This window comes from Maylandia zebra, linkage group LG12 (assembly GCF_041146795.1).
Source record: "Maylandia zebra isolate NMK-2024a linkage group LG12, Mzebra_GT3a, whole genome shotgun sequence".
NCBI lineage: Eukaryota > Metazoa > Chordata > Actinopteri > Cichliformes > Cichlidae > Maylandia > Maylandia zebra.
The window spans coordinates 29,302,480-29,326,722 of record NC_135178.1 but is presented as its reverse complement, the minus strand read 5'-3'; the positions used below and the strand labels follow the sequence as shown (position 1 = coordinate 29,326,722).

Here is a 24,243-nt window from a genome sequence, read left to right as displayed (position 1 = left end):
TGATAAGGAGAGGTAAGCAGAAATGTTCTGCCCGAGAGATTTCAGTCTTTTCATCACATGTGTGATTCTCTTCATCATCCAGTCTGGTGAGCAGTGTTTTCTCTTGAATTTGCTTTTTGCTCCATTATGTAAACATGCACAATGCAAACTCACATTACTGAGGTCTTTCAGTCATACAAAGCAGTTTGTTGAGATGCAGTGTGCTTCTTTCTTTTGCTCATCTGTTCTTGACTTCAACATCCAGTGACTGGACATTTTTACTTTGTTTTAGGTCATGGTTCTGAGATCATTGGAGGGAAAGAAGTCAAGCCACACTCGCTGCCTTTTATGGCTCTGCTGGAGGGTGATGGAACAATGTGTGGAGGAATATTAATTGATCCAACATGGGTCCTGACTGCTGCTCACTGTCCGAAGTAGGAAATTAAATCGTACTTTTATTACAATTTTCAAGCTTTAAAATGTTAAAATGCAATTTAATACAATTGTTTTGTGTATATGCCAGTCAACAGTATATTTATTATTCTGATGCTTATGGACTTTATTTACAAAAGATACAATTTTTGCCGCATCTGGCTTTCATTATGGAAACACACACACACATTCAGTATATCTACCTTTTAAATAAACAGTTGATCTCTTACTGAACTATCAGACCTTTTTAAAAAGACACACATGCACATACACATACACATGCAGACACACACTGAGTTACAGAATTATGACAGATTTTCTGATGACATCATATTTACTCTGTTTGGCTTATGTGACCAGTGTGTCTACAGTATTATAGATGAAAGATATAGAAACTGTAGAGCTAATGTGCATACGTTGATGTTTATTTTTATCAACAGCATAGTATTAAACAATCTCATTTTACACATTTTACAAAGATAGATCTTTCACAGAGATGCTGTAAGGAATTTTATTTATAAAGCACTAACAACCAAACAATGATCTATAAATTTTTATTAACCTGTTCTATAAACAAACTATCATCACCACAAAGTGTTGTTGATGTTTTTTTTCTCTTCCAGTATAAGTACGGTGATCCTGGGAGTGCATTCCATCAAGAAAAAGAAAAAGAAAGAGACACGTTTAAGGCAGGTCCGAAAGGTTCAGAAATGTGTTCGTCATCCCAGCTATTCTAAAGAAAAAAAAGTCAATGACCTCATGTTGCTGAAGGTAAGGTGATAATTGAATGTCCAACAGTGAGCAGAGCAAAGATTCAGCAATGTGAATTAAAAAGGAATCTAAAATAACATATCTGAAGCTTCAGATAAGAAATGGTCTAAATCAAACAAAATCAAAGTCTCTTTTCTTCTATTTTCAGTTGCTGTTTATTCAAAATGCTGTTAATCAAACACTTTGTGTGCCTGTTATACTCTTCCAAGGCTCTCGCATGTCCCTATGTTGTTTTAACAATATCAACACTTTTAGTAGCTGTAATTAAGGTTCATTGCAAACACTGTAATTTATTCTAATCTGTTCTGTGACTGATTCTGAGTATCAGACAAATTTTATAAAAAGCCCATATTCATTCAAACATCCTTCCTTTCTGCTGTGACTAAAAAATAGCAGTTTTGTTGATCTTCAACCTTCAAAGCCCTCATGCTATTGTAGACACTTTGATGCTACTCAGAAAAGTAAACAGGGTATTGAATTCTTAATCTGGCCATTGCATAGACTGCATGCTTTTCAAGTGGCTACCTGAAAGCATCCAGTCATACTCAAGCCCCTTAAGGTCAAAAAATGGAAACACTTAACATTTTTCACTGACTCTGGCTGGTTAAATTCATGTCACTAAATTCACAATTAACCCCCTCTTTACTTTTAAGGTTAGTCTTAAAGATTTCCTTTTTGATAAAGCTTAAAAGATCACGTTGACTCCTTGAAGCAAATTGTAGAGAAAGGAGGCTTCGGTTTTTGAATTACTGCATATAGTTCTTTTATTAAGAAAAATCTTTGTAAAGATACGTATACACAATTTATATCCTATGTTATGTTTCTTTTTAATCTTATTTCAGCTTAATGAACCAGTGCAGGAAACCAAAACGGTGAATTGTCTCCAGCTACATAAACATGTCAAAGACCCTGCAGCTGACAGCAACTGTCTGGTGGCTGGATGGGGACTAACTAAAAAAAACAAACCATCAGATGTCCTTATGTCTGTTAATGTGACTGTGATCGATAGAGTAACGTGCAACTCTCGTGACTATTACAACCGCAACCCTGTTATCACCAGTGACATGATATGTGCTGGTTCAAAGGGTAAAAAAAAGACTGATACCTGTAAGGTAAGGATCATGCATATTTTTTGTGCTTGAAGACCCGCTGCCACCTTGAAAGTTGTAAATAATTCAAAAGCGATTGCTCTTTCTGCAGGGGGATTCAGGAGGGCCACTGTTGTGCAATGGAGTGCTAGTTGGAGTCACTTCTTTTGGACCTAAAGAGTGTGGTAACATAAAAAAACCTGGAGTCTATTCTTTTCTCTCAGAAAAACAAGTCAAGTGGATCAAGAACACAATGGGTGCCCCTGAAATGTGATACCGACATCAATGCAGATATGACCTAACAGCCAAATATGAATCTTTGATGCTGTTAAACATGCCACTGCTGGGTCCACTTGATCTATTATTTTTCATTTAATGGCTTCTGTTTCATCTTTTATAGAGTAGGTTCCTTGCTTGCTATAATCTTTACAGACTATTAAAAGCATCAGCACATCTATTACATGAACAGGCGTTTGTTTAAACATCATATAACTGGAAGTGGGTTCATCACCCTTTCCCTTGCAGGAACTTGGGTGAGATATCTATAACCAGTCTTTTTAGTATTGTGTAGGAAAAGATTGACTGTCCAGTATTTTAGCAATTGTCATTGCACACCATACATAAACATGGGTACATAGCTTTCACACCTGAAAAGATAAGCAAATGTAAAAGTGCCTTAAATCTGCATTGTTTCTACTTTACTTTCTGTATTGATTTTGACTACACTTTCTTCTTTTTCTACTTTCTAATAAAGCAAAATTTTAAAAGGAATCACTGTTTATTTCATTGTTTTTACTATAGCTCTTTCAAATTTCCAATTTCTCAAACACATTATATGTCATATAAAAAACGTATCTGATTTTAGAATGCTACATTCTTCAAAGTAATGGACATAGAGCCCACCTTACATTTTAAGATACATAGTTAATAAAAGTTATAAATACAGTACTTGAACTTAATATGTCTCTCTCCAGACATGTGACATATGTCCATATGATTGGCAAACTTGTCCCATACTTTTGCAAGCATTTCTGGAGTCACTGTAACCAGATACCAGTGAATGGCTGTGGAATTAAATCACTTACACAGTAAAGATGATATCTTGTAATTTATTTTCTTCTTTCTTCTTTCCCCACCTGAGGTAGGTTAGGTTGTAATAATCTTTCCTGCAAAAGAGAGCTGTAGTAATGTCAACACAAGAGACATTCACTTCTAGAAGAACAAGCATAATGAGCCTCTGACTAAGAGCAAACCACAAAAAATAATGCTAAGACCCTGCACAGGAAGAGTGCAAAATGTCACGACATACCACAAGTGTCATCCATGACAAGGGGCAGTCTCAATTTGTTAGTTAGACGTTTTACCTTAAATGATGCTGTTCTTTCATTGCTGTCTGCTGATGACAACCCATTAGCGGCACTGCGAGTTGAGAATAGTTAAAGAATAAGAATAACTTTATTGATCCTAAAGCGAAAGTAACCAATCTACTTAGCCCTCTAAATACATCTCAGCATTACTGTAACATGAACAGTCCGAAAATATTATAAATAATATCTTTACTTGTAAGACCATGAGCTTCATGTGACACTGACGCTCAGTTTCTTACTATACCATTAGTTAGAGTTCTTTGCAGTGTCGAAAAAAGAAAGAAAAGCCGCTGCAACTCTGAAAGTCTCCATGTGGTCAACAACAGAGATGGGCAGTAACGCGTTACTTGTAATGCGTTACTGTAATCTGATTACTTTTTTCAAGTAACGAGTAAAGTAAGGGATTACTATTGCAAAAACGGTAATTAGATTACTGTTACTTTCCCGTAGTAACGCTGCGTTACTGCGTTACTAAAACCGTGATTTTTTGCAAGAATGTCTCACGACAGTGACGTAAGCGAGTGCGCCGTTAGTGACAACAGCTGTGTGCAGATCAACAATGGATCACATATCGATTGTGGGAGAGAGTATGAGCGTGCAGCGTTTAAAGCGTGGAAGTACTGACCTTACTCTGAGTTTGATTCCATAAAAAGTGACAAAAACATTAGCGTCCATCGTGTGTGGGAAGAAAACTTCTTTTTACAGCGAAAAAACCCCCTAAACTTCCAAGCAAGCACCGAGTGCGCAACGACGTAATGGGAAACTCACAGAGAAACTCGCGGATTCTTCAACTCACCGCGGCACACCTGCACCAGGGTAAACCTCCGCCTACCCCAGTCCTGCTTTACAGGTGAAAATAGAGCAACAGGACCGCTGAGTCTTTGACTTTATTTATTTTCTGCTGTGTTTTACTTGCATCTATTTGAAAGAGTGAGTGTAAACACAAAAAATATTTTATTTTATGTGCTGGAATGTGCAGAAAATAAGTTTAAATGTTAAACTAATTTCTTCCAGTCAGAGAATGTTGCATATAATTACATTTTTGCTTGATGCATAAAGTTAAAAGATTAAAACTGATAAAACAAGTTAAAAAAAAGAGACTTTTCCATTTGATTACATTTTGTATGATAGATTATGTAGAAAAAGTAGAATTGGGCTGAAAGATCTATCGCTTTATCACCTATTCAGGTTGTAAATCATGTTTTTAAAAAGTAACTAAGTAACTAATTACTTTTGAAAATAAGTAATCAGTAAAGTAACGGGATTACTTTTTTGGGGAAGTAATCAGTAATTAGTTACTGATTACTTTTTTCAAGTAACTTGACCAACACTGGTCAACAACTGACATATATTATGCCCCTATCATGGTCTAAACCAGTCAGAGATAGTCAGGGGTGGGACCTCTCTAATTAGCCGCAGTCCAGATATTCCTGTAGTCCTTTGTGTGTACGTTTGAAAGTGCAGGCAGATAGATAGAGGTGAGTAGCTTGAATAAAGAGAAATCAATTCATTAAATCCTGAATCGACTTTTAAATATAAATGTATTTTGCCAGAAATGCCAGAATCTCAGATTAAAGCCCACAAAACGATTTCAGCAACGTAAACACAGAGCGCGGATGCGCGCTTTGTGTTTACATCCTTTTTGCGCTAGGTCTTGTCTCTCTTTAACAAAAATTCCCTGAACCAGCAGCAAAAGAAGATTCAAACTACGCTTCACATTTGATAAATGTCGTCATTAATTCTCTCTTACTTTTGCTGTTTTGCTTCCACCACGTTAAAATCATACTTCATGCACAGCTCTCTCTCTCGCAGTGTACTTTAAGAACAGTTTCCCATCGCAAACGGGTCATCAGAGGAGGTCGATGTGATGATTAAGTTTAACATTGTCTGCAATATTACCAAAGAGTCCCAAAGCACTTTAAACACAAGCACTTTTTCAGTAACTTGTTGACAAGATTGTTATTTAATCATTTACAGACAATATTGTCTGTATGGACGGCCCAAAAAGTGCACATGTAAAATGTAAATGGTAAATGGCCTGCATTTGTATAGCGCTTTTCTAGTCCCTAAGGACTCCAAAGCGCTTCACACTACATTCAGTCATTCACCCATTCACACACACATTCACACACTGGCGATGGCAAGCTACATTGTAGCCACAGCTGCCCTGGGGCGCACTGACAGAGGCGAGGCTGCCGGACACTGGCGCCACGGGCCCTCTGACCGCCACCAGTGGTCAGAGGGCCTGCTTGACAACTGCGGTGTCAAGCGATGCGCTTGAAAAATTTGGGCGCCTAACTTTTAGGCACACCAGTGCAACCGTGACAAAAAGTTAGTCTAGAGCCCTGCTCTCATGTGCTTTTATGTATGCTAGGGCACGCTCCCAATGAGATGACAGAGGGTGTCCTGGGGGGGGTCTCCTACAAGAGGTGACCAGGGCATAACTGGTTTCATGGACAGTCTGCAGCGTAACCTGGTGGTGTCAGATGTACCTAAACAAAATTTCCCATAGCTGTTCTTTTGAATTTAGGTCAGTCGGGCGTTGGGGGCCAGTATCAGTTTCTTCATCCTCTTGGATCTCTTGCTACATGAGGCCTGGCATTGTGGTTCACCTGGAGGAACCCCAGACCCACTCGGTCTATTTTGTCACGGAACTGGGTTTGCGATCCAGTGTTTTGTGTGTTTTCGTTTTATTCTTTGATTATTGTTATTTTCACAGTGTTTCCTGGTTTATTTTGAAAGAGTTTTGTGTGTCTTTGTCATTGTTTTTTGTTTCACTTCCTCTGTGGCGTCATTATGTTCGTTCTAGTCAGCTGTTTCCCCTGTGTTTCCACTTCTTCTGATCACCTCCTGTGTGTATGTAAGTCCCCTGTCTTCCTTTGCTGATTGTCAGGTTGTCTGTTTACCATCCACGTCTCATCTTAGTATTCATAGTCTTCATTGTGGTTTCATAGTTTTCACTGTTTTCATAGTTAGTATTAGTTCTTTCCAGTTTAGGTGTTAGTTTAGTTCTCGTCACTGTTCATGTTGTTTGCACTTTTCGTCGTCAGCCCTAATGAAGGCTCGCTTTTGTTTCCTCGCTCAGTGTCTGCATTTGGGTCTATATTCAAAACACACCGGCGTACCCCACTGTGACATATTTATTGTGTTCAACAGACTCAATAAACTGATTGGCAAAGCCAGAAATGATGTGGGGATGGAGCTGGACTTTCTTACTGTGGTGTCAGAGAGGCGGACGCTTTCCAACATAAGGACAACGCTGGACAATACCTTGCACCCACTCCATAACGTGCTAGCTAATCACAGGAGCACATTCAGTGAGAGACTGAGATTACCCAAATGCACCACTGAATGACATCATATTTTTACTGTTTTACTGTCACTCAAGTTCATATGTGTGTGAAGGTAGACAAACAAATACTGCTGGCAATACAGTGTTGATCAATTATTAGTAAACAGTACAAACATAAACAAATTATTTTTTAGTTTGCTTTACACATTGTCCAAACATGGTTTTTGAATAGTAACTTTAAAAAATTAAGTCTCAGCCTACACATTTCTCTCAATTGTCCCATAAGTTTGAATGAGTGGTGTGTGATAGAGACACGGCAGGTCCAGAGAGTGTTAGGCAAAGCCATCGTTATTGCACACTCGGCTGCACCTCTCAGCTGTCAGCCGCACATTCATCACACCACAACTCACAACAACCCCTGCTTCCCCGTGTTTTTAACACGGCAGGCGTGATTGCGGATGCCGTGCAGGTGGGTCCGCACGGCACCACTGACCATGCCTCACCACAGATACTATGTCATGAAATATGGAAGTTTTTAAAGCACAGAATGAAAATTACAACAATCTAAGTTTAGTTTAACAGTCAAGCCAAGGACAATGAAGTATTCATCCATGGGAAATACACCAAGTCAAATTTCTCACGGTCAAAAAGTGGGTAAGTATATGTGTGTGTTCTTGTTGTTGTTGTTGTTATTGGTGGTGATGGTGAATGGGGTAAGGTTGGTAATGATATATTTGATCACAACCTTAGAATCGTTTAGGAGCCCACTTTGCTGACTTGTTAATTTCAGTTGTCAGACCACATCCTTTCAGCTCTCTGTATAAAGCTGAGCGTCACGGTTTCAGTGCATTCAACATCTATGAGAGACAAAGGGCAAAATGTTCTGCCAGAGTTATTTCAGTGTTTTCGTTTCATGCATGCTCCTCGTGATCATCCAGCCAGGTGATTAATATTTTATGTGGTACTTTAATTTACCTGTAGACAATTTTCTCATTCATTTAAATAAGCAGAATGCATACTCGGCATTACAAAAGCAGTTGGTGAAGGGTATTTGTTTCACTCATCTGTTTTTGACTGCATCATCTGCTGAATTTGTTATGTGATGGATATTTTCTTTTTGTTTTAGGTGGTGGGTCTGAGATTATTGGAGGGAAAGAAGTCGAGCCACACTCGTTGCCTTTCATGGCCTATGTGGAAAGCAAAAAATCTTTCTGTGGAGGGACGTTAATCCATCCACAATGGGTCCTGACTGCTGCCCACTGCAAAGAGTAGGAATGCTTCACAATATTGTAATATTTATGTTTAACTGACGGTGTGAAAGATAATACATAAAGAGATTTCACAAGAGATCAGAAGGAAAAAGTCTTTATTATAATTATTAATGTAAAAATTTTTGTTATTTTTTTATTTATAGATTGTCCATATTCTTGTAGTAATTAATATCTTCACAGAGAATTTTGCACTAGTCATTGTCATTTTTTTTTTTTTACATTTTTTAGAATTTCTTCATTTTCTTATCATAGATACAAATCAAATTGGCATCAAACATATTGTCTGTTGTTTTTATAGAAAAGCCTGTAAAACACAAGTAGATTTGTCTGCATTGCACATAAATATTGATGTTGGCCATAATCCAAATGAGAAAAAAAAGATTAAATGTTTATCTAAACAGTGTGGTAATCACTGTTTAGAGACTGCACTCAGAAATTTCATAACTGCAAAATGTTATATCGTTGAAATTCTTTATTCACCTGGAGGAAGACACCATGCAGCTTTATCTATGTCTCTAAAATAACCATAACCCAACTATATACAATAATACACATATAATGAAATAACTGTGCAGCTATGATAATGTTATAATTGTTTTATTTAAAAGGGTTAATCTGACCTATTAATCTTTTTTATAAGTGAACTTTCACTAATACATTTTTTTTTCTTCTACAGTATGAGTAAAGTGACGCTGGGAGCACACTCGATCAAGAAAAAAGAAAAAGCTTCTAAGCAGGCCCAAAAGGTTGATAAACGTTTTCCTCATCCTGACTATTACCAGGGATCCAGGGAGAATGACCTCATGTTGCTCAAGGTAAAGTGATCATTCATTGTCTGAAACCAAGTTTAAAAAAGATGCATTTATGTGAATACGTTTGTTTTTAATCTTATATGATGTATTTCTGTGTGTGTGTATGGATAAATCAATAAATCACTGTGCCTATTTATACATTTTCCAAGCAAAATGTACAAATATGTCACGGCAAATGGATCCGACTCAGGCTCAGACTGGAATCACAAGTTAGCAGTTCTTTTATTTACACAAAACACCAGGTGCAGAATATATATACAGATGGAAGGAAAGCCAGGGGTTCCAGTGGTCTACCGGGTAGGTTTAGGGGAGAGAATCAGATCCTTCTCACTCGTTCGCTCTGTTTGAGACTTCCACATGCACGCCACTCCAAACTGCCAATATCCACGTTTAAGTTTCCACGGTTCAGGAAGTCTAAGCACAGAGAGACGAAAGTCACAAATAGGTTCATACACAAGCACACTAGAATTCACCGAGCTGGATTTACACTAACGTATCAAACTCAATAGTCCAGCGATGAGGAGCTCAGAGCCACTGCCTTAAGAAGTGGCCCGAGATTAGGAGCAGGTGCGTGGTCCAAAAGCAGAAGCTTGGAGTGAGCTCCACCCAGGCAGAGCAGTGAGAGAGCAAAACCAAAACACATGTAGCCTTGCGGGGCCGACCATGACAAAATAAATGAGTGGTGTTTCAAGACTGTAGCACAGTGCTGTATATATACAAAATTTAAGGCCAGCTCTCTAAAGTTAATATAGTCATTATCAATATCTTTCTTTTTAATTTTGTTTCAGTTGAAGAAACCAGTAAAGCAAACCAAGACAGTACAATGGCTCCAGTTAGCCAGAGTTGTCAAGGACCCTCCAGCTGGAAGCAAGTGTCTGGTTGCTGGATGGGGAAAAACTGAAAACAAGAAAACATCAGATGTTCTCCTGTCTGTCAATGTGACTGTGGTCAGTAGACAGACATGCAACTCTCGTGATTATTACAACCACAACCCAGTTATCACCAGTGACATGATATGTGCTGGTTCAAATAGTGAAAAACAGGCTGATACCTGTCAAGTAAGTATATAGAAAGTATGTAAGGAAGTAAATATCTATATTAAAATATCCATCCAACTCAACACCTTTTTGTTCTTTTGTCAGGGTGATTCAGGAGGACCTTTTGTGTGCGATGGCGTGCTGGTTGGCGTCACTTCTTTTGGAAGAGGTTGTGGTAGCATTAAAAAACCTGGAGTCTACTCGTTTCTCTCAGAGAAACGGCTCAAGTGGATCAAAAAAACAATGCAATCCTCAGAAATGTTATAAACCCACAGGTGTCAATCCATACAAGCTGAGCAAGAAGCAAATCTTTTCTTTGATATTAAATGTCGATGCTTTTAATGTAGATTGCTTACTTGACCATTATCCATTTTATCATTTCATATTCTATTTTCTGATATTTCAGTTTCTGTTAGCTTGATGAAATTCTCTTTCATCTATGAAAAAAATTTTTTGAGCATGCTCTTTTATGTTGATTTTTTATTCCATCTATCTTTGCTTAAAAAAACCCATAAGTTTGCGGGGAAAGCCTTGTGGAGGAGACATAAGGACCCAGAATGCAGGCAAGGCTGAGATGTGAGTGAACTTTGTTGCAGGAGGGTGACATACAACCAAAAGTGAGGGTGCAAAAAAACAGAAGTAAGAAAGACTCTCAACCGAGAAAACTAATAAAACAAAACTCAAACCTAAATTTGCAGGAGAACATGGGGAGAGAAACACAGCATGAAGCAGGGCAGTAAGACAGCATGGAGGAACACAGACAGACCAGTAACAAGCAGGATAAAACACAGGGTTTATATACAGACAGGAGCGATCAGGGAATGAGAAACAGGAGGGAGACACAGCTGGGGTAAATTATACATAACGAGAAAGGGGAAGCAAAACTACACTCACTGCATGTAGGACGGGGACTATCAAAATAAAACAGGAAACGAGACAATTAAAAAGACGAGGACTTGACACTGAGAGACAGACTGAAAGAATATGGAACACAAGGAAGACAGTGACTTAAACTAGAAACCAGAACAGCAAATAACATCAGGAGAACACTGGGAAACACCAAGGACCATGACAATAAGATATTTTTATTAACCTTCTACTTCATAATATAGCTGGAAGCATTCTCTCTTTCTTTCATTGTTTGTAACTCTGTCGTCTTTTTACTCCTATACATACACCACAGCAGACAAATGCTAGGTTTCTATACAGGAAGAGTGCACAATTTCCCCAAAGCCCACTAGACTATGACTAGGACTAGGACTTACTCAGCGTGCACATTTTCAGAGGACATGCCAGTACTACGTTCATGATCTATATATATCATATATGCCCCAACACTCTTTCAATTATCATTTCAAGGCCTCTTTTTTTTTTTTCCAAATAACACAATGTAGTTATTATTCATTATGATACATTTGACCACAGGTGTTAAATTAATATTCAAGGTTTTATTGTTTCATGTGTGGTGCAACACCATGTGATACATAGCTACTAATCAAAAAGTGATGTGTTATGTGGACCCATGAATATAAGTATTGATACATTTGCAGAGGAGCAGGACAAGTTGACTGCAGTAGAGAGCAGCACAATGATAATTTTATTCATAATAAAATCGATTTTGACAGGACCTTTCTAAACCAAAGTTAGAAGGTGCTTCACTTAATTTACCAAAAACTGAATTAAAAACATTATGAAGAAAATTAAAATTCATAACACAAGAAAATACACAAACAAAAAAAGCAAATACAAAAAAAGATGAAGAAAGCAGGGAAGAAATTTTGAGATGAGAAATATTCTACAAAAGCCAATCTCTACAGGTGGATTTTTAAAATTTGATTTGATTGTTTTCCATATATGTGTAACTGACTGTGCTCACCTAACAGTAAGAGGATGTTTATGCCACAGTCTTTTAGCTATTAGAGTGAAAGCACAGTCCACCTTTGCTTCAAGTATGTGAACTGTCCAGCTGTCCAGTTAGAGTCTGTTGGTGATAGCGACCGAGTTGTGGTCAGATGTCTACGCAAAATGATTGTGGGCAATAATCTCAAAGTAATTTGGGGCTTTTTAAATAAAATATATTTATATTAGGGGCTTTTAAGGAATAAGGTGCTGTTAAAAAAGACCAGTTGAAGACATGTAGTAATTGTTCTCAGATCAGATTTGAATCCAGTCTTCTGTATCAATCTTTTGGCAAACAGGCACTGTTTATCTTGCTAAAGTGGCAACCTATTTTTTGAACTTATTATCATTTCTTTGAATTTGTCTTTTTCTAGTATAAAATTATTTTATAGCATATATTTTATGATATTTTAGTTTTTGTTCACATTTTTTATTTATCTATTTATAAACTCTGTACATGTTAGTCCTTTCCACTTCAGGTATCAGATGGCACAAACATTAAGAGGAGTGATCCCTTAAAAACCATTTTAGCCTCAGACACAGTCACTGTAATTGTTGACGCATCATTGTTTGGCATTTTTGCTGTTGTTACTGCAGTAACTGCATAAAAGTGGACGCACATAGCTTCCAGACTTGAAAGCCAATCCAAAAGTGCTTCAAACCTGCATTTTTTCTGATGGCCAGCAGGCAGTGACACCTTTGTTTACAGGGGCAATTATCAGTTTGTTAGTGCATATATATATTCTTAAATTCCTGTATATTTTGTTATACTTTAAGGATGTTCAGTTTATTAGACTGAATCATGTTGGAATGAAACAAAGTTGTCATGTTTTCACCTGAATTTTATTTTACATTTGATTAAAAAAATATTTTTTCCAATTTGAATGTAATACATCAGTAATGTATGAAACATATACTATTGTATTACATGTATTAAATGTATTACATGTGATGTGTAAAACACGTACTCCACATGTAATGTGAAACAGTTGTCACAGGGTGTTCATTTCAGTCATCTGTTCTTGAATTCATCATGTGATCATTTTGTTATGTGACTGGATATTTTCTTCTTGCTTTAGGTCATGGTTCTGAGATTGTTGGAGGGAACGAAGTCGAGCCACACTCACTGCCTTTCATGGCTCGTGTGAGAAGTGCTCGATTTATGTGTGGCGGGATATTAATCCATCCACAATGTGTCCTGACAGCTCCCCAATGCAGAGAGTAGGAATGTTTACTTTCTTAAAATTTCAAAATATTGCAATATTTATCTTTAACTGACTGTGTGAAAGATGATACATAAAGAGATTTAACAAGAGATCACAAGGAAAAAGTCTGTAAGATATGAGTTGATCTGACAGCTTGGCAGATTAATGAAAATAGCAAACACAAAATAATCTTCTTTAAAGGTATTTTATTTTACATTTGGTTCAGAACTGGAATAAGAAAGTAGATACTAAACTATGTCAGTTTATTTTGCCCAGAATCTTTTCAAGCATCATATAAAATGCTTTATTATAATTATTAATGTAAAACTTTATTATTATTTTTCTATTTAACCTTTATTTAACCAGGAAGATCCCATTGAGATTAAAAGCCTCTTTTTCAAGGGAGACTTGGCCAAGATAGGCAGCAGCAAGTGTCTCACAGTTACAAAAATTACATAATTAAACACACATGCAAAAATAAATAAAAATAAAATTCAAATAAAATAAAATAAAAATGACAAACAATCTAATTAAAACACTTGCATGTTATGGACTTGGCCTCAACGATTCTTAGTTTTGATTTAAAAGCACTAAATGAAATGAATTCAGTCATTTTCCAGTGGTCACGCAGTTCGTTCCAAACCAAGGGTGCTAAATGGAAAAAAGCTCTTTTGCCAACTTCAGTTTGGGCAAATGGAACAGAAAACAACAAGTAACCTTGCGGATGAAGAGAATAACACCCAGCAGCTTTCATTGCAAGCAGGGAACATACACAGGAAGAAGCGTGATACACAGTACCAACCATTTGAAGACATTGAGCAGAATCATTCATATATAGAACATCTCCATAATCCAGCACAGGTAAAAATGTTGCAGCAATATGCATTAAATGAAACACAACTTACTTTTGAAAATAAAAACTCAGTTTAAACTTCAGTTTTTTCATGAGATTCTCTATATGTGGTTTGAAGGTGAGCGAGTCATCAATCAAGATACCCAGATATTTATACGTGTGAACCAACTCTATTTTATTACCCTCAAGAGTGGTTACTTGAAGAAATCGTTTGGGCCCATTTCCTTGATTTAGAAAACAACATGAGCTGTGTTTTGCCTAAATTGAGAACAAGTTTAAGCTGAAGTAATGAGTGCTGGACAGTAAAAAAGGCTTTCTGTTAGGAATGAAAAGCTTCATGTCCTGTTACAAATACATTGGAGGATGTACAACAGCAATGATGCATGTAGACTGTGGACCATCTAAGGCTGTACAAACCTAGATTGGCAAGTAAGGCTCCAGCCAGAAGCTCAAGTGCTGGTGCAAAGCAGATGGCTTCTGCTAGCAACACATGCACCGATGTGGTGTAGAGGGCTTGAGTCAACAGCACAGGGCCCGATGTGATGCAGATGAGCTTCTGCTAACAGTAAACGCCTTGGAGTAAAGTAGCTGGTTCCAACTAGTGGCACACGTCTTGGTGTGGTGCAGATTGCCTCATCTAGCAGCACTTGCCCTGGTGTGATACAAATGGGTCCAGCAAGCAGCAAAGGCCTCGGTGTGGTGTAGATCAGCGGTCCCCAACATTGTTTGTGCCACGGACAGGTTTATGTCCAACAACATTTTCATGGGTTGGTCTTTAGGGTGATGAAGATAGATAATTACAACAAAATAAAACCAGTACTGGTACCAAAAAAAAAAAAGAGAGAAGATTTATTCATAACACGGGAAAAGACCCAGGGAAACCGAGCTAACGATAAAAACAATTTAAAAAAACATAATGATAAAAACTGATAAAAACCCTGAAGACCATCAATTTCACACCCGAGCCTCAACTCTCACAGCTCGGTACCAAACGACTCACTGACAAGTACCGGTCCGTGCATCGGGGTTTGGGGACCGCTGGTGTAGATGAGAACGTGTTGAGATGGCCTCAGCGCGCAGCACAGGCCCTGGTGAGGCTCAGATGGTTTCTGCTCGCAGCAGAGGCCCTGGTGTGGTACAGACAACTTCTAGTAGTAGCAGAGGCCCCCCAAAATAGGCCCCTTTCCAAAAATTTACAGGATAATTTAAAATACCCTTAAAAACCTTGTTGGAAAAAATGAAAATGCATTAGAAATAGTAAACAAAACAAAACAAAAAACAGCAACAACAAAAACAAATTCAAAGCAGACATTCAACAAGGAGACATGCTGCTGCCATCTCAGTCTGCTCATCTCCGACATATTTAAAGCTACAATATCTATTCAATACATCACAGCTACATACACATGAAATATGTAATAGATTTCATAATCTAAAACATTTTATAATATTGAAATTTTCATTTAGCTGTGGGAAAATATCTTGAAATTCATTTAAGGCTCAGTAACAGTGCAGGTGAAATTTTCCAAATATGATGAAGAAAATGTAATTATTTTATGTTTGTTTTACACACTCCTGATCCATTACCATTTTATATACATGAACTGTTTTTGTTTACAGTATGACTCAAGTGATCCTGGGATCACACTCCTGCAGGAATGGGGAATGTGATTCTCGGCAGGTCAGAGAAATTGAGAAACAATTTCCTCATCCTGACTATGACATGCATTCAATGGCAATGACCTCATGTTGCTCAAGGTAGGTTAATAAATCACTGGTCTGGGTCTTCCTGATACCCAGCCGCTGACAGACCTCCTTGAATACCACAGCCTCAAAATTCCGGCCCTGGTCGCTGTGCAGTTCCTCCAAACCGACAAAACATCTCGCTCAGCGGTGGTAACAGCACTCTGGTCAGGGACTGCATAGGCCTCAGGCCACTTAGTGAAGTAGTCCATGGCAACCAGGACGTAGCGGTTCCCCAGGATGTCCACTCCAACCCGCTCCATGGGAGCCCCCACCTGATACTGTTGCAAGGGGGCATGAAAGCGTTGGGAAGGCCCTTTCAGAGCCGTGCAAGCACCGCACCAATGGACATGGAGCTCTACGTCCTGGCGACACCCGGGCCAGTAGAACCGAGACCGAAGTCGCCGCAGAGTCTTGGTAACCCCAAAGTGTCTTGCCCCCGCCGCACAATGGACCAGCTGGAGGACCCTGGACCACAACTGTTGAGGTACCAAGAGCTGGAAGACCTCATGGTGACCCCCGGGAGCCTGCCAACGGCAATAGAGGAGGCTGTTCCGCTGACTCCCATCAGCAATTGGAAGTACTTAGGGCCAGAGAAAGGTGAGCTCTAGTGTTAGAGAGACTTGTTGGATTGCAGCTAGTGAGCTGTGTGTTTGGTGATTGATTGCTCCTGCTCTGTGGAGAGGAGTGTGTATGTGTGCGTGTGTGCACGTGCCCGCATGTTACTTACTTTTCAGTTTATTGACCAACACCTGAGTTTTGTTTTGTTGCTTCAAAAAGTGATAGTGGCTTGTCTGTCTCCTTTAGTTATTAGTTATTAATAGAAACATTAATAATACTCTTTAATTTAACGATTCTGCCTCCCGGCCTCCTTTTTTCAATCTGGACAGCTTTTGTTACTTTCCCTCATCCCCTATACCTTTTTTAGGGGAACGTAACACAATTACAAAAAGAAAGTCATCAGTTGCCTAGTACAGCCATTGACCGCCCTACATTCCACCGTGTGTGCCCCGGGAATGCTATAACCTGTATGTACGGACTTTCGAATATCCACAAAGAAGTCCCACTCACACCCATCGTTAGCAGTATAAACTCAGCCACTTACAACAATTCCAAGCACCGCGGCACCATTCTAGCTCCCCTTGTGGGGAACACAGCCCATCACATCAAAACCTCTACTGACTTCACCAACAAGGTCAAAAAACCTACACTGGATCCAGGTAAAATCAAATTGTCCTTTGATGGGCTCTCCCTTTTAACTTGTATCCCTAAAACCGAGGCAGTGCAGACTGTGAGAAAACAACTACAGCTCCTTAGAAAAGAGGACCAACTTTACCCCTGATCAGATTTGTACACTGTTAGGCCTTAACACCGCATGAAGCTTATGCGTAAGTTCAATAAAGAAGATCTATGGTGTCACATCTGTCTGCTTCCAGGTGTTGCTAGCTAAATCAAAACTTCACATCACTTCCACTTTCCCATAATGTCAAACTGATTGTGACATCACTCTCGCCCCTCATCCTCTCTTGTCCCTTGCTATTTCACCCTTGCCAGCCTCTCTTGTCCCTCTCCCTCTCTTTTTCCTCACTCTGTCGCTCGCCCTCTCTCTCACCCTCGCTCTCTGTCCCTTGCTCTCCTCCCTCTGTTCCCTGGGTTTTCTTCTGTCTGTGTCCCAGTGTGTGTTTCTCATACTTCCTGTTTTAGTTTGACAGTCTCTTGTCCTTTGTGTTCCAAGTTCAGTTGTTCTTCCCCTGTGTCGTTAGTTAGATTACGTTCTAACTATCCATCTATTCCATCAGTCACGACTCCCCATCGTGACTGATGGAACTGTGGGCAACAGCATAGCAGGCCCAGCAGGCGTGACAACCTCAAACAGAGACGAAGCAAAACCAGCAGGCACAGGGACTGCTGGTGGAGACTTAGCTGCCCCGGCTGCAGCATCCCGGAGAACTCCAGCAACTCCCAAGCTTGGAGTGCCTCCTTGGCCTGGTCCAGACAGCTGAGCAGCCCCCAAGTCAAGAAGATTGCCAACTCTGGACTGCTGCAAAGAATAGCGCTTATTTCCACCAACTTAGCCTGTACATCCAAGGCTTCAGAAACACGCCTCCAAAGGCACATGAGGCGAGCGATGTCTGCATCCCAAGCAACATCCGCAGAGACCACACCCCTGCCACACATCCCCACCTGAAGCGGGGGCCACATTCAACCAAACACCGGCCACCCGTGTGACAACCTCCCCAAAGTGTGTAGCTTTGCTCTCAGGTTCAGCATGTACTGAATTTCATTTTTTTTCAAGGCTCGAACCTCCCAGTTTTCTTTAATAAGGTCAAGCATACCCCTCGACTTACTGGCATACAGTAATTCAAAGGGAGAAAATACTGCGGGGGCCTGGGGCACCTCCTGCACTGCAAACAAAGGAGGGTCTAACCAGCGGTCCCAATTGTGTTCATCCTCGTGAATGAACTTACAAATCATGGACTCTAAAGTCTTATTCAGCTGCTCCACCAGCCCATCAGTCCGCGGGTAGTAGATGTTGGTCCAAACAGATTTAATCCCCAGTAATTCATACAGCTCTTTTAGTGTGCGAAACAGGAACAAAGTGCCCTGGTCAGTCAGTATTTCTTTCAGAATCCCGACTTGGGAGACATCCTCAAACAATATCTGAGCCACACTCTTTAAAGAGATGGTGCACAGCGGCACTGCTTCCAGGTATTGCGTTGCATAATCCACCAGAACTAATAGCTGCGTGCACTCTGGTGAAATGGCCCGATGAGGTCCATACCAATGCGCTCAAATGGGATCTCCATTAATAGTAACGGGTACAATGGCACTTTTGGAACAGCTGGCTGGTTAACCAGCTGACACTCCGGGCATGCCCAGATGCCCAGCCAATAAAATCGGGCCATTATTCTCTCCAGAGTATTATCTCATCCCATATGCCCTGCCATGGGGTTGCAATGAGCCGCCTGGAAATCCTGATGGCTTTGTGGCACCAACAACTGGGTGTATATTTCATCAGTGCGAGTGTCACGGCACACTCAATACAGCTTATTAGAATGCATCAGTTTCCATTTCTCTAGTTTGCTGACTCATGGTGAAACCACATCTTTTGGGTTTCAGTGAATTCAACACCTGATAAACGAGAGATAAGAAAAAAAATGTTCTGTCCGAGAAATTTAGATGCCTTAAATACCTTCTCCATGAACAAAAGGCAGTACACAGCTGTTTCACACCTTAAGGTTCACACTCCCTTGCTACCTACCAGAGTCCTCAAAGAGACAAAAGACTCTTCCTGTGGAGTTGTCTGCTTCCCCCAACTTCCTTACTAGACCCCCACCATTTGTCTTACTGTATGAGTGTGAGACATGTTAAAATCCAGTGGCACCAAGGTATCATACAATAAAATAATGTGATTAATCCATAAGTAAAAGAAATTCCTATACATGCCCCTTCCTGATTTCTTATGTTTTAACATGTTTGTTACACTTACATGTTTCCAATTTCAAATGTTAACACAGATGTTCAGAGTAAATACAGATTGTAGTTTTTTAAATGATGATTTCATTTAGTTTGGGGAAACAGCTCTCCAACTTTACCTCATGTAGAAAAAGTCATTTCCTTCTAAACCTAATAAGTGATTTTGTCATCTAGCAAGAACTGCAATCAAGCATTTGCAATAACTAATAAAAAAAAGCACTTGGGACAGTTGTGTTGGTGACAGCTTTTGTTATAATATCAGTAATATTTATATGAATATGGGATACTGTTACATGTTTGCATAGACTTTTGTGAAATATGGAGACACTCCTGGCATTATATGAGCAAAGTGAGACTCATTTTTTAGGGTTCGTGGAGATGAGTGTGAAGATCCAAACAATCCCTGTCAGTGATGGAGAAGCTTTGATGAAAATATTTGGTAAAAAGTTCACCAGCATGAAGGAAATTAAGTTTCAAACTTTCCTTAGGAGGACCCCAGCACGCCTGCTTAAAGAAAAGTAAGTGTGGCGATGTTGATGCTTGCAGCGACTGCTGTATAGAGGTCATCCTGCTACACATGAAACACATCAGAGTCATAATTGTTATTTGTTTAGTAGAACTGTGCAACACAAGCACTTAGTTACATTTTTCATTGTATCCAGACACAGTTAGAGACACATCTACAGCAGCATCTCTGTGCAGGACAAACGACAGTTGACGAAGAAAACATCAAAAACTTCACTTCACTCCTCTACAATACGTTGGTTCCTTTGTTTAAAAGGCCAAAATGAATCGAGGGAGAACGAGAAGAGGATCGGCGAGTGCTTCACCATACAATACAGTACAGCTGATTAACCTGCAAGAAGAATTTCAAATGATACAGGCTGAAAATGTCAAATTATAAGAAGAGGCAGAAAAATCAAGAGGAGAAGCTACAAATTCAAAGTTTGAAACTGAAGTAGTATTGCAGGAATTACTGCATGTGGGTCTCAAACTTAAAGGAGAGAAAATGGGAAAACAACAGGCAGAAAACGAGAATGAAAACATGAAGAAAGAACTGTTGGAAGCTCAAAAAGCATTGGAGGAAGAGAAAACCACAGCACAAGAAGCCAAAAATAAATATCAAACTGCAAAGAAGGAGGCAGGAAATGTGATTCAGGAATTACAGGAGGTGCAGGAAGCTTTTGAAGAGGAAAAAAGGAAAATGCAGTTGGCAACACAAGAAGCTGCAAATGTAATGGCTGAAGGTGAAAAACTAAGGAAGGAATTACTGCATGTAAAGCAACAACTTGAAGAGGAGAAAAAACATAAACATGAGGCAGAAAATGAGATTGAAAATATGAAGAAAGAATTGTTGGAAGCTCAAAAAGTGTTGGAGGAAGAGAAAATTAAAATACAGGAAGTAAAGAAAGAAATGGAAGATACAAAGAGTTACACTCAAAACATGAAGAAGGAACTGATGGAAGTGCAAGAAGAACTTGCAGAAGAGAAAATTGAGGTGAAGGTGTTCAAGAAAGAAATGACCGGCTCTGCGGTGACCAAGAAAGACTGCAAAGACGCACTTAAAGAAATACGAAAGCACAAAAAGGAAGCTAAAGAGCTCCTCAAACAGAGAGGGAAACTGGCCAAACAGCAGCTGAAAGAAAAAATTAAAGATGCCGAGGAGCAGCTCAACAAAACCTTAAAAGAACTGAAGGCAAAAGAAAAAGAAAAGAAAGCCGAGGACAGGAGGGGATTCTGGAGCAGACTGCTGAGAAAGAACTGACCCAGCAGCATCAAGTTGGAGGAGATCAATAGTTTCTTCCTCCTTCCCCCTCTCTCCACCTTTCTTTCACCCCATCCTTCTTCTTGGGACGTTTGTTTGTTTTTTAAAAAACTCTAATCTAAATACATGTACTGAAATACACAAATAAAATTGCCATAACTTGACCTCATGTTGCCTGCTTCTTTTCTTGTGTGTCTGTGGATGTAAAACAGTAACACACTTTCTGCTCTGTGTCTTTAATTGTAAATAAATGCAATATGTTTTCATTTCAAAATGCAGTGCCAAAAACTTCTGCTCTAAATCTTTTTTTTTAGCAAAAAGCTTTTTTTTTGCTTGTTGTGGAAGTTTTCCATTTAAATAAAGCCTGCAGACGAGCGGTGAGCGGTAGCTAACATTCTTTAATCAAAACACACAAAGAACAGACAACCAAGCTTGATGAAGTCCTTGCACGACCGCGGGACAGACAGTCAGCAGAGTCTCCCTGAGCCTAGCATGGCTCTCAGTTAATGATTTCTCTGAATTGTTGTGTTTCCATCACAGAAACGCCATACAGCATATATCTGTAATGAGATTGGTTCACAAGGTTAAACTTATTTCCAAGTTTCTCTAATCCACATGAGGTCAAAAATATACATACAAACTTAAATATATGTACATGCCCCATCTCTCCAAGTTTTCTTCAAAACACATTTACAGTAAAGTATAGAAAGAGAATATTCACTGAAAAAACACAAAACAATCAAACAACACTTACTTGCACAACTAGTTGATACAAAATCTTAAAACATTTAGTTGCACATGTTGAAGGCTTTCCCCTTTCAGTCAGTGACTGTGGCCCATGTAGACACTTTTTTACATGTGCAGCACATCCATGCATGATTTTACAATATACAGATAATAATATTTTATAATATATATTTTATTTCTCTCCTTTCTAAAACATCTGACACTGCTTTTCTGAAAAAAGTACTTTACACTAGTTGCAAATCATGTTATTATGCACATGTTCTCTTGTGAATGTGTGTAAGTGGTTGTCTGACTCTCTAAGTTAGCTCTGCAACAGGCTGGTGACCTGTCTAGGGTGTACCCCTCCTCTTGTCTTATGCAAGCCTTAAAGTTGGATAAGTGGAAGAGAATGGAAGGATTGTTTCCTTCAAAAGAAAATTACAGTAATGCCAACAAGAATATGAGAGTATACCAAAGTATGTTGCACTAAACACTGTCATGGTCCTGGGTCTAGTGTCCCAGTGTTTATGTTTTTGAATATTAATATTCTGTGATTTAGTCTTTTGTATTTCTAGCTCCCTTGGTTATTCTTTAGTATTTTGGTGATTTCTAGTCTTTAGGTTTTGTTACTGTGCCTCACCTGTGTTCCTTGTGTTATGTCTAGTCATTCTGGTTTCTATGGTGTTGTTCCTGTGTTAGAGTTTGCTGTTTTGCTTCCTCCCTGCCTCATGTGTGTGATTAATCCCAGCTGTGTTTCCCTCCTGGTCCTCATTCCCTAGTTACCCCTCTATGTATTTAGTCCTCCATCTTCCTCTGTCTGTTGCCAGTTCATCTGCTTCTCTTTCCAGGTTTGTATTTCATGTAGTGTTTTGTGTTTAGCTTTCCCAGTTTAGTTTTTGTTAGTCTCCTTCTTGTCTTTGGTTTGTCATGTTTTGTTCTGCTTTTTCAAGCAGAACAAGTAACAACACTGGGAACAGTAAAGAAAAACAACAACAAACAAACAAAAAAACACATAGTGTTTTCAATGAGAGAAACGTTTCATCACTCATCCAAGTGACTTCTTCGGTCTCAGTTTACTGCAGGTTTCCCCAACCTTATAAACACTACCTTTCCATAATGACTGAAACTAGCACCACTGAATGAGCAATGCGCTGGGATTTCAGTTCCTTGATCATTAATAGGCAAATTGTCATGAACATTGATCCAAGCACACTAATCAAAGATCAGTGATCAATGGCCATTAGTACCATTCATAGAGAGTTGAATTCCTGCCTGTCCAGGATATGTATGTCCTCATCGTTGAAAGAGTGGCCACTAGCCTGTAGGTGTGAATAGACTACGGAGGCCTGAGGTGATGAGTTAGCTCTTCTGTGTTCTGCCATCCGCTTCGGTTGTTTGGTTTTTAACAGCGTACACTACATTACTCTGATTGTGTCGAGGGACCCGATCCTTTGGGTGAACCAATTTTTGGTGCAGCGTGTTTTGGGATTTAAAAGAAACAGAGACGCAGTGTTTAGAAAAACTGTGTCTCAACTGTTCCAATACTCCTGACACATTAAGGATCTATAGGTGTTCACTTAGGCAGCAGTCGTCCTTCTCTCCTGGATCGCCTGGAGAAAAGTTAGTGAAGCCCCAGCTCTAAGCAGTTACGTTATTTCCTCATGAGTACCCCACTGATCTGCCTGTTTTGTGGTTTATCCAGGTTTTGGAGTGGAACAATTGTGGAATTGTGTGTTTTGTTTGAAGAGTTTCAGTCAGGTTTCAGAGCTCATCACAGCACAGAAACAGCTTTAGTGAAGGTCACAAATGATCTTCTTATGGCCTCTGACAGTGGACTCATCTCTGTGCTTGTCCTGCTAGACCTTAGTGCAGCATTCGATACTGTCGACCATAATATCCTATTAGAGCGATTAGAACATGCTGTAGGTATTACAGGACTGCACTGCAGTGGTTTGTATCATATCTATCTAATAGACTCCAGTTTGTTCATGTAAATGGAGAGTCCTCCTCACACACTGAGGTTAATTATGGAGTTCCACAGGGTTCAGTGCTAGGACCAATTCTGTTTACATTTTACATGCTTCCCTTAGGCAGTATCATTAGAAGACATAGCATACATTTTCACTGCTATGCTGATGACACCCAGCTCTATCTGTCCATGAAGCCAGATAACACACACCAATTAGTTAAACTGCAGGAATGTCTTAAAGACATAAAGACCTGTATGGCCGCTAACTTTCTGCTTCTTAATTCAGATAAAACTGAGGTTATTGTACTCGGCCCTGAAAAGCCTAGAAATATGGTATCTAACCAGATTCTTACTCTGGATGGCATTACCTTGGCCTCCAGTAACGCTGTGAGGAACCTTGGAGTCATTTTTGACCAGGACATGTCCTTCAATGCACATATTAAACAAATATGTAAGACTGCGTTCTTCCATTTGCGCAACATCTCTAAAATTAGAAATATCCTGTCTCAGAGTGACGCTGAAAAACTAGTTCATGCATTTATTACTTCCAGGCTGGA

The 24,243-nt window shown here is 39.4% G+C and overlaps 2 protein-coding genes across 2 annotated transcripts; both read left to right on the top strand.

Moving 5' to 3' along the window:
- Nucleotides 1-3,035, top strand: LOC101480941 (granzyme A). Its single transcript, XM_004546954.3, has 5 exons — nt 1-86; nt 272-413; nt 1,035-1,182; nt 2,025-2,294; nt 2,383-3,035. Exons 1-5 carry the CDS (start codon nt 23-25, stop codon nt 2,542-2,544), a joined length of 786 nt encoding a protein of 261 aa, XP_004547011.3. The 5' UTR covers nt 1-22; the 3' UTR covers nt 2,545-3,035.
- A 4,763-nt stretch (nt 3,036-7,798) lies between these two features.
- LOC101479876 (granzyme A-like) lies at nt 7,799-10,394 on the top strand. Its single transcript, XM_004547334.2, has 5 exons — nt 7,799-7,871; nt 8,056-8,197; nt 8,877-9,015; nt 9,801-10,070; nt 10,155-10,394. The coding sequence occupies exons 1-5, from the start codon at nt 7,808-7,810 to the stop codon at nt 10,314-10,316; spliced, it is 777 nt and encodes a 258-aa protein (XP_004547391.1). The 5' UTR covers nt 7,799-7,807; the 3' UTR covers nt 10,317-10,394.
- Nucleotides 10,395-24,243: the final 13,849 nt, after the last annotated feature.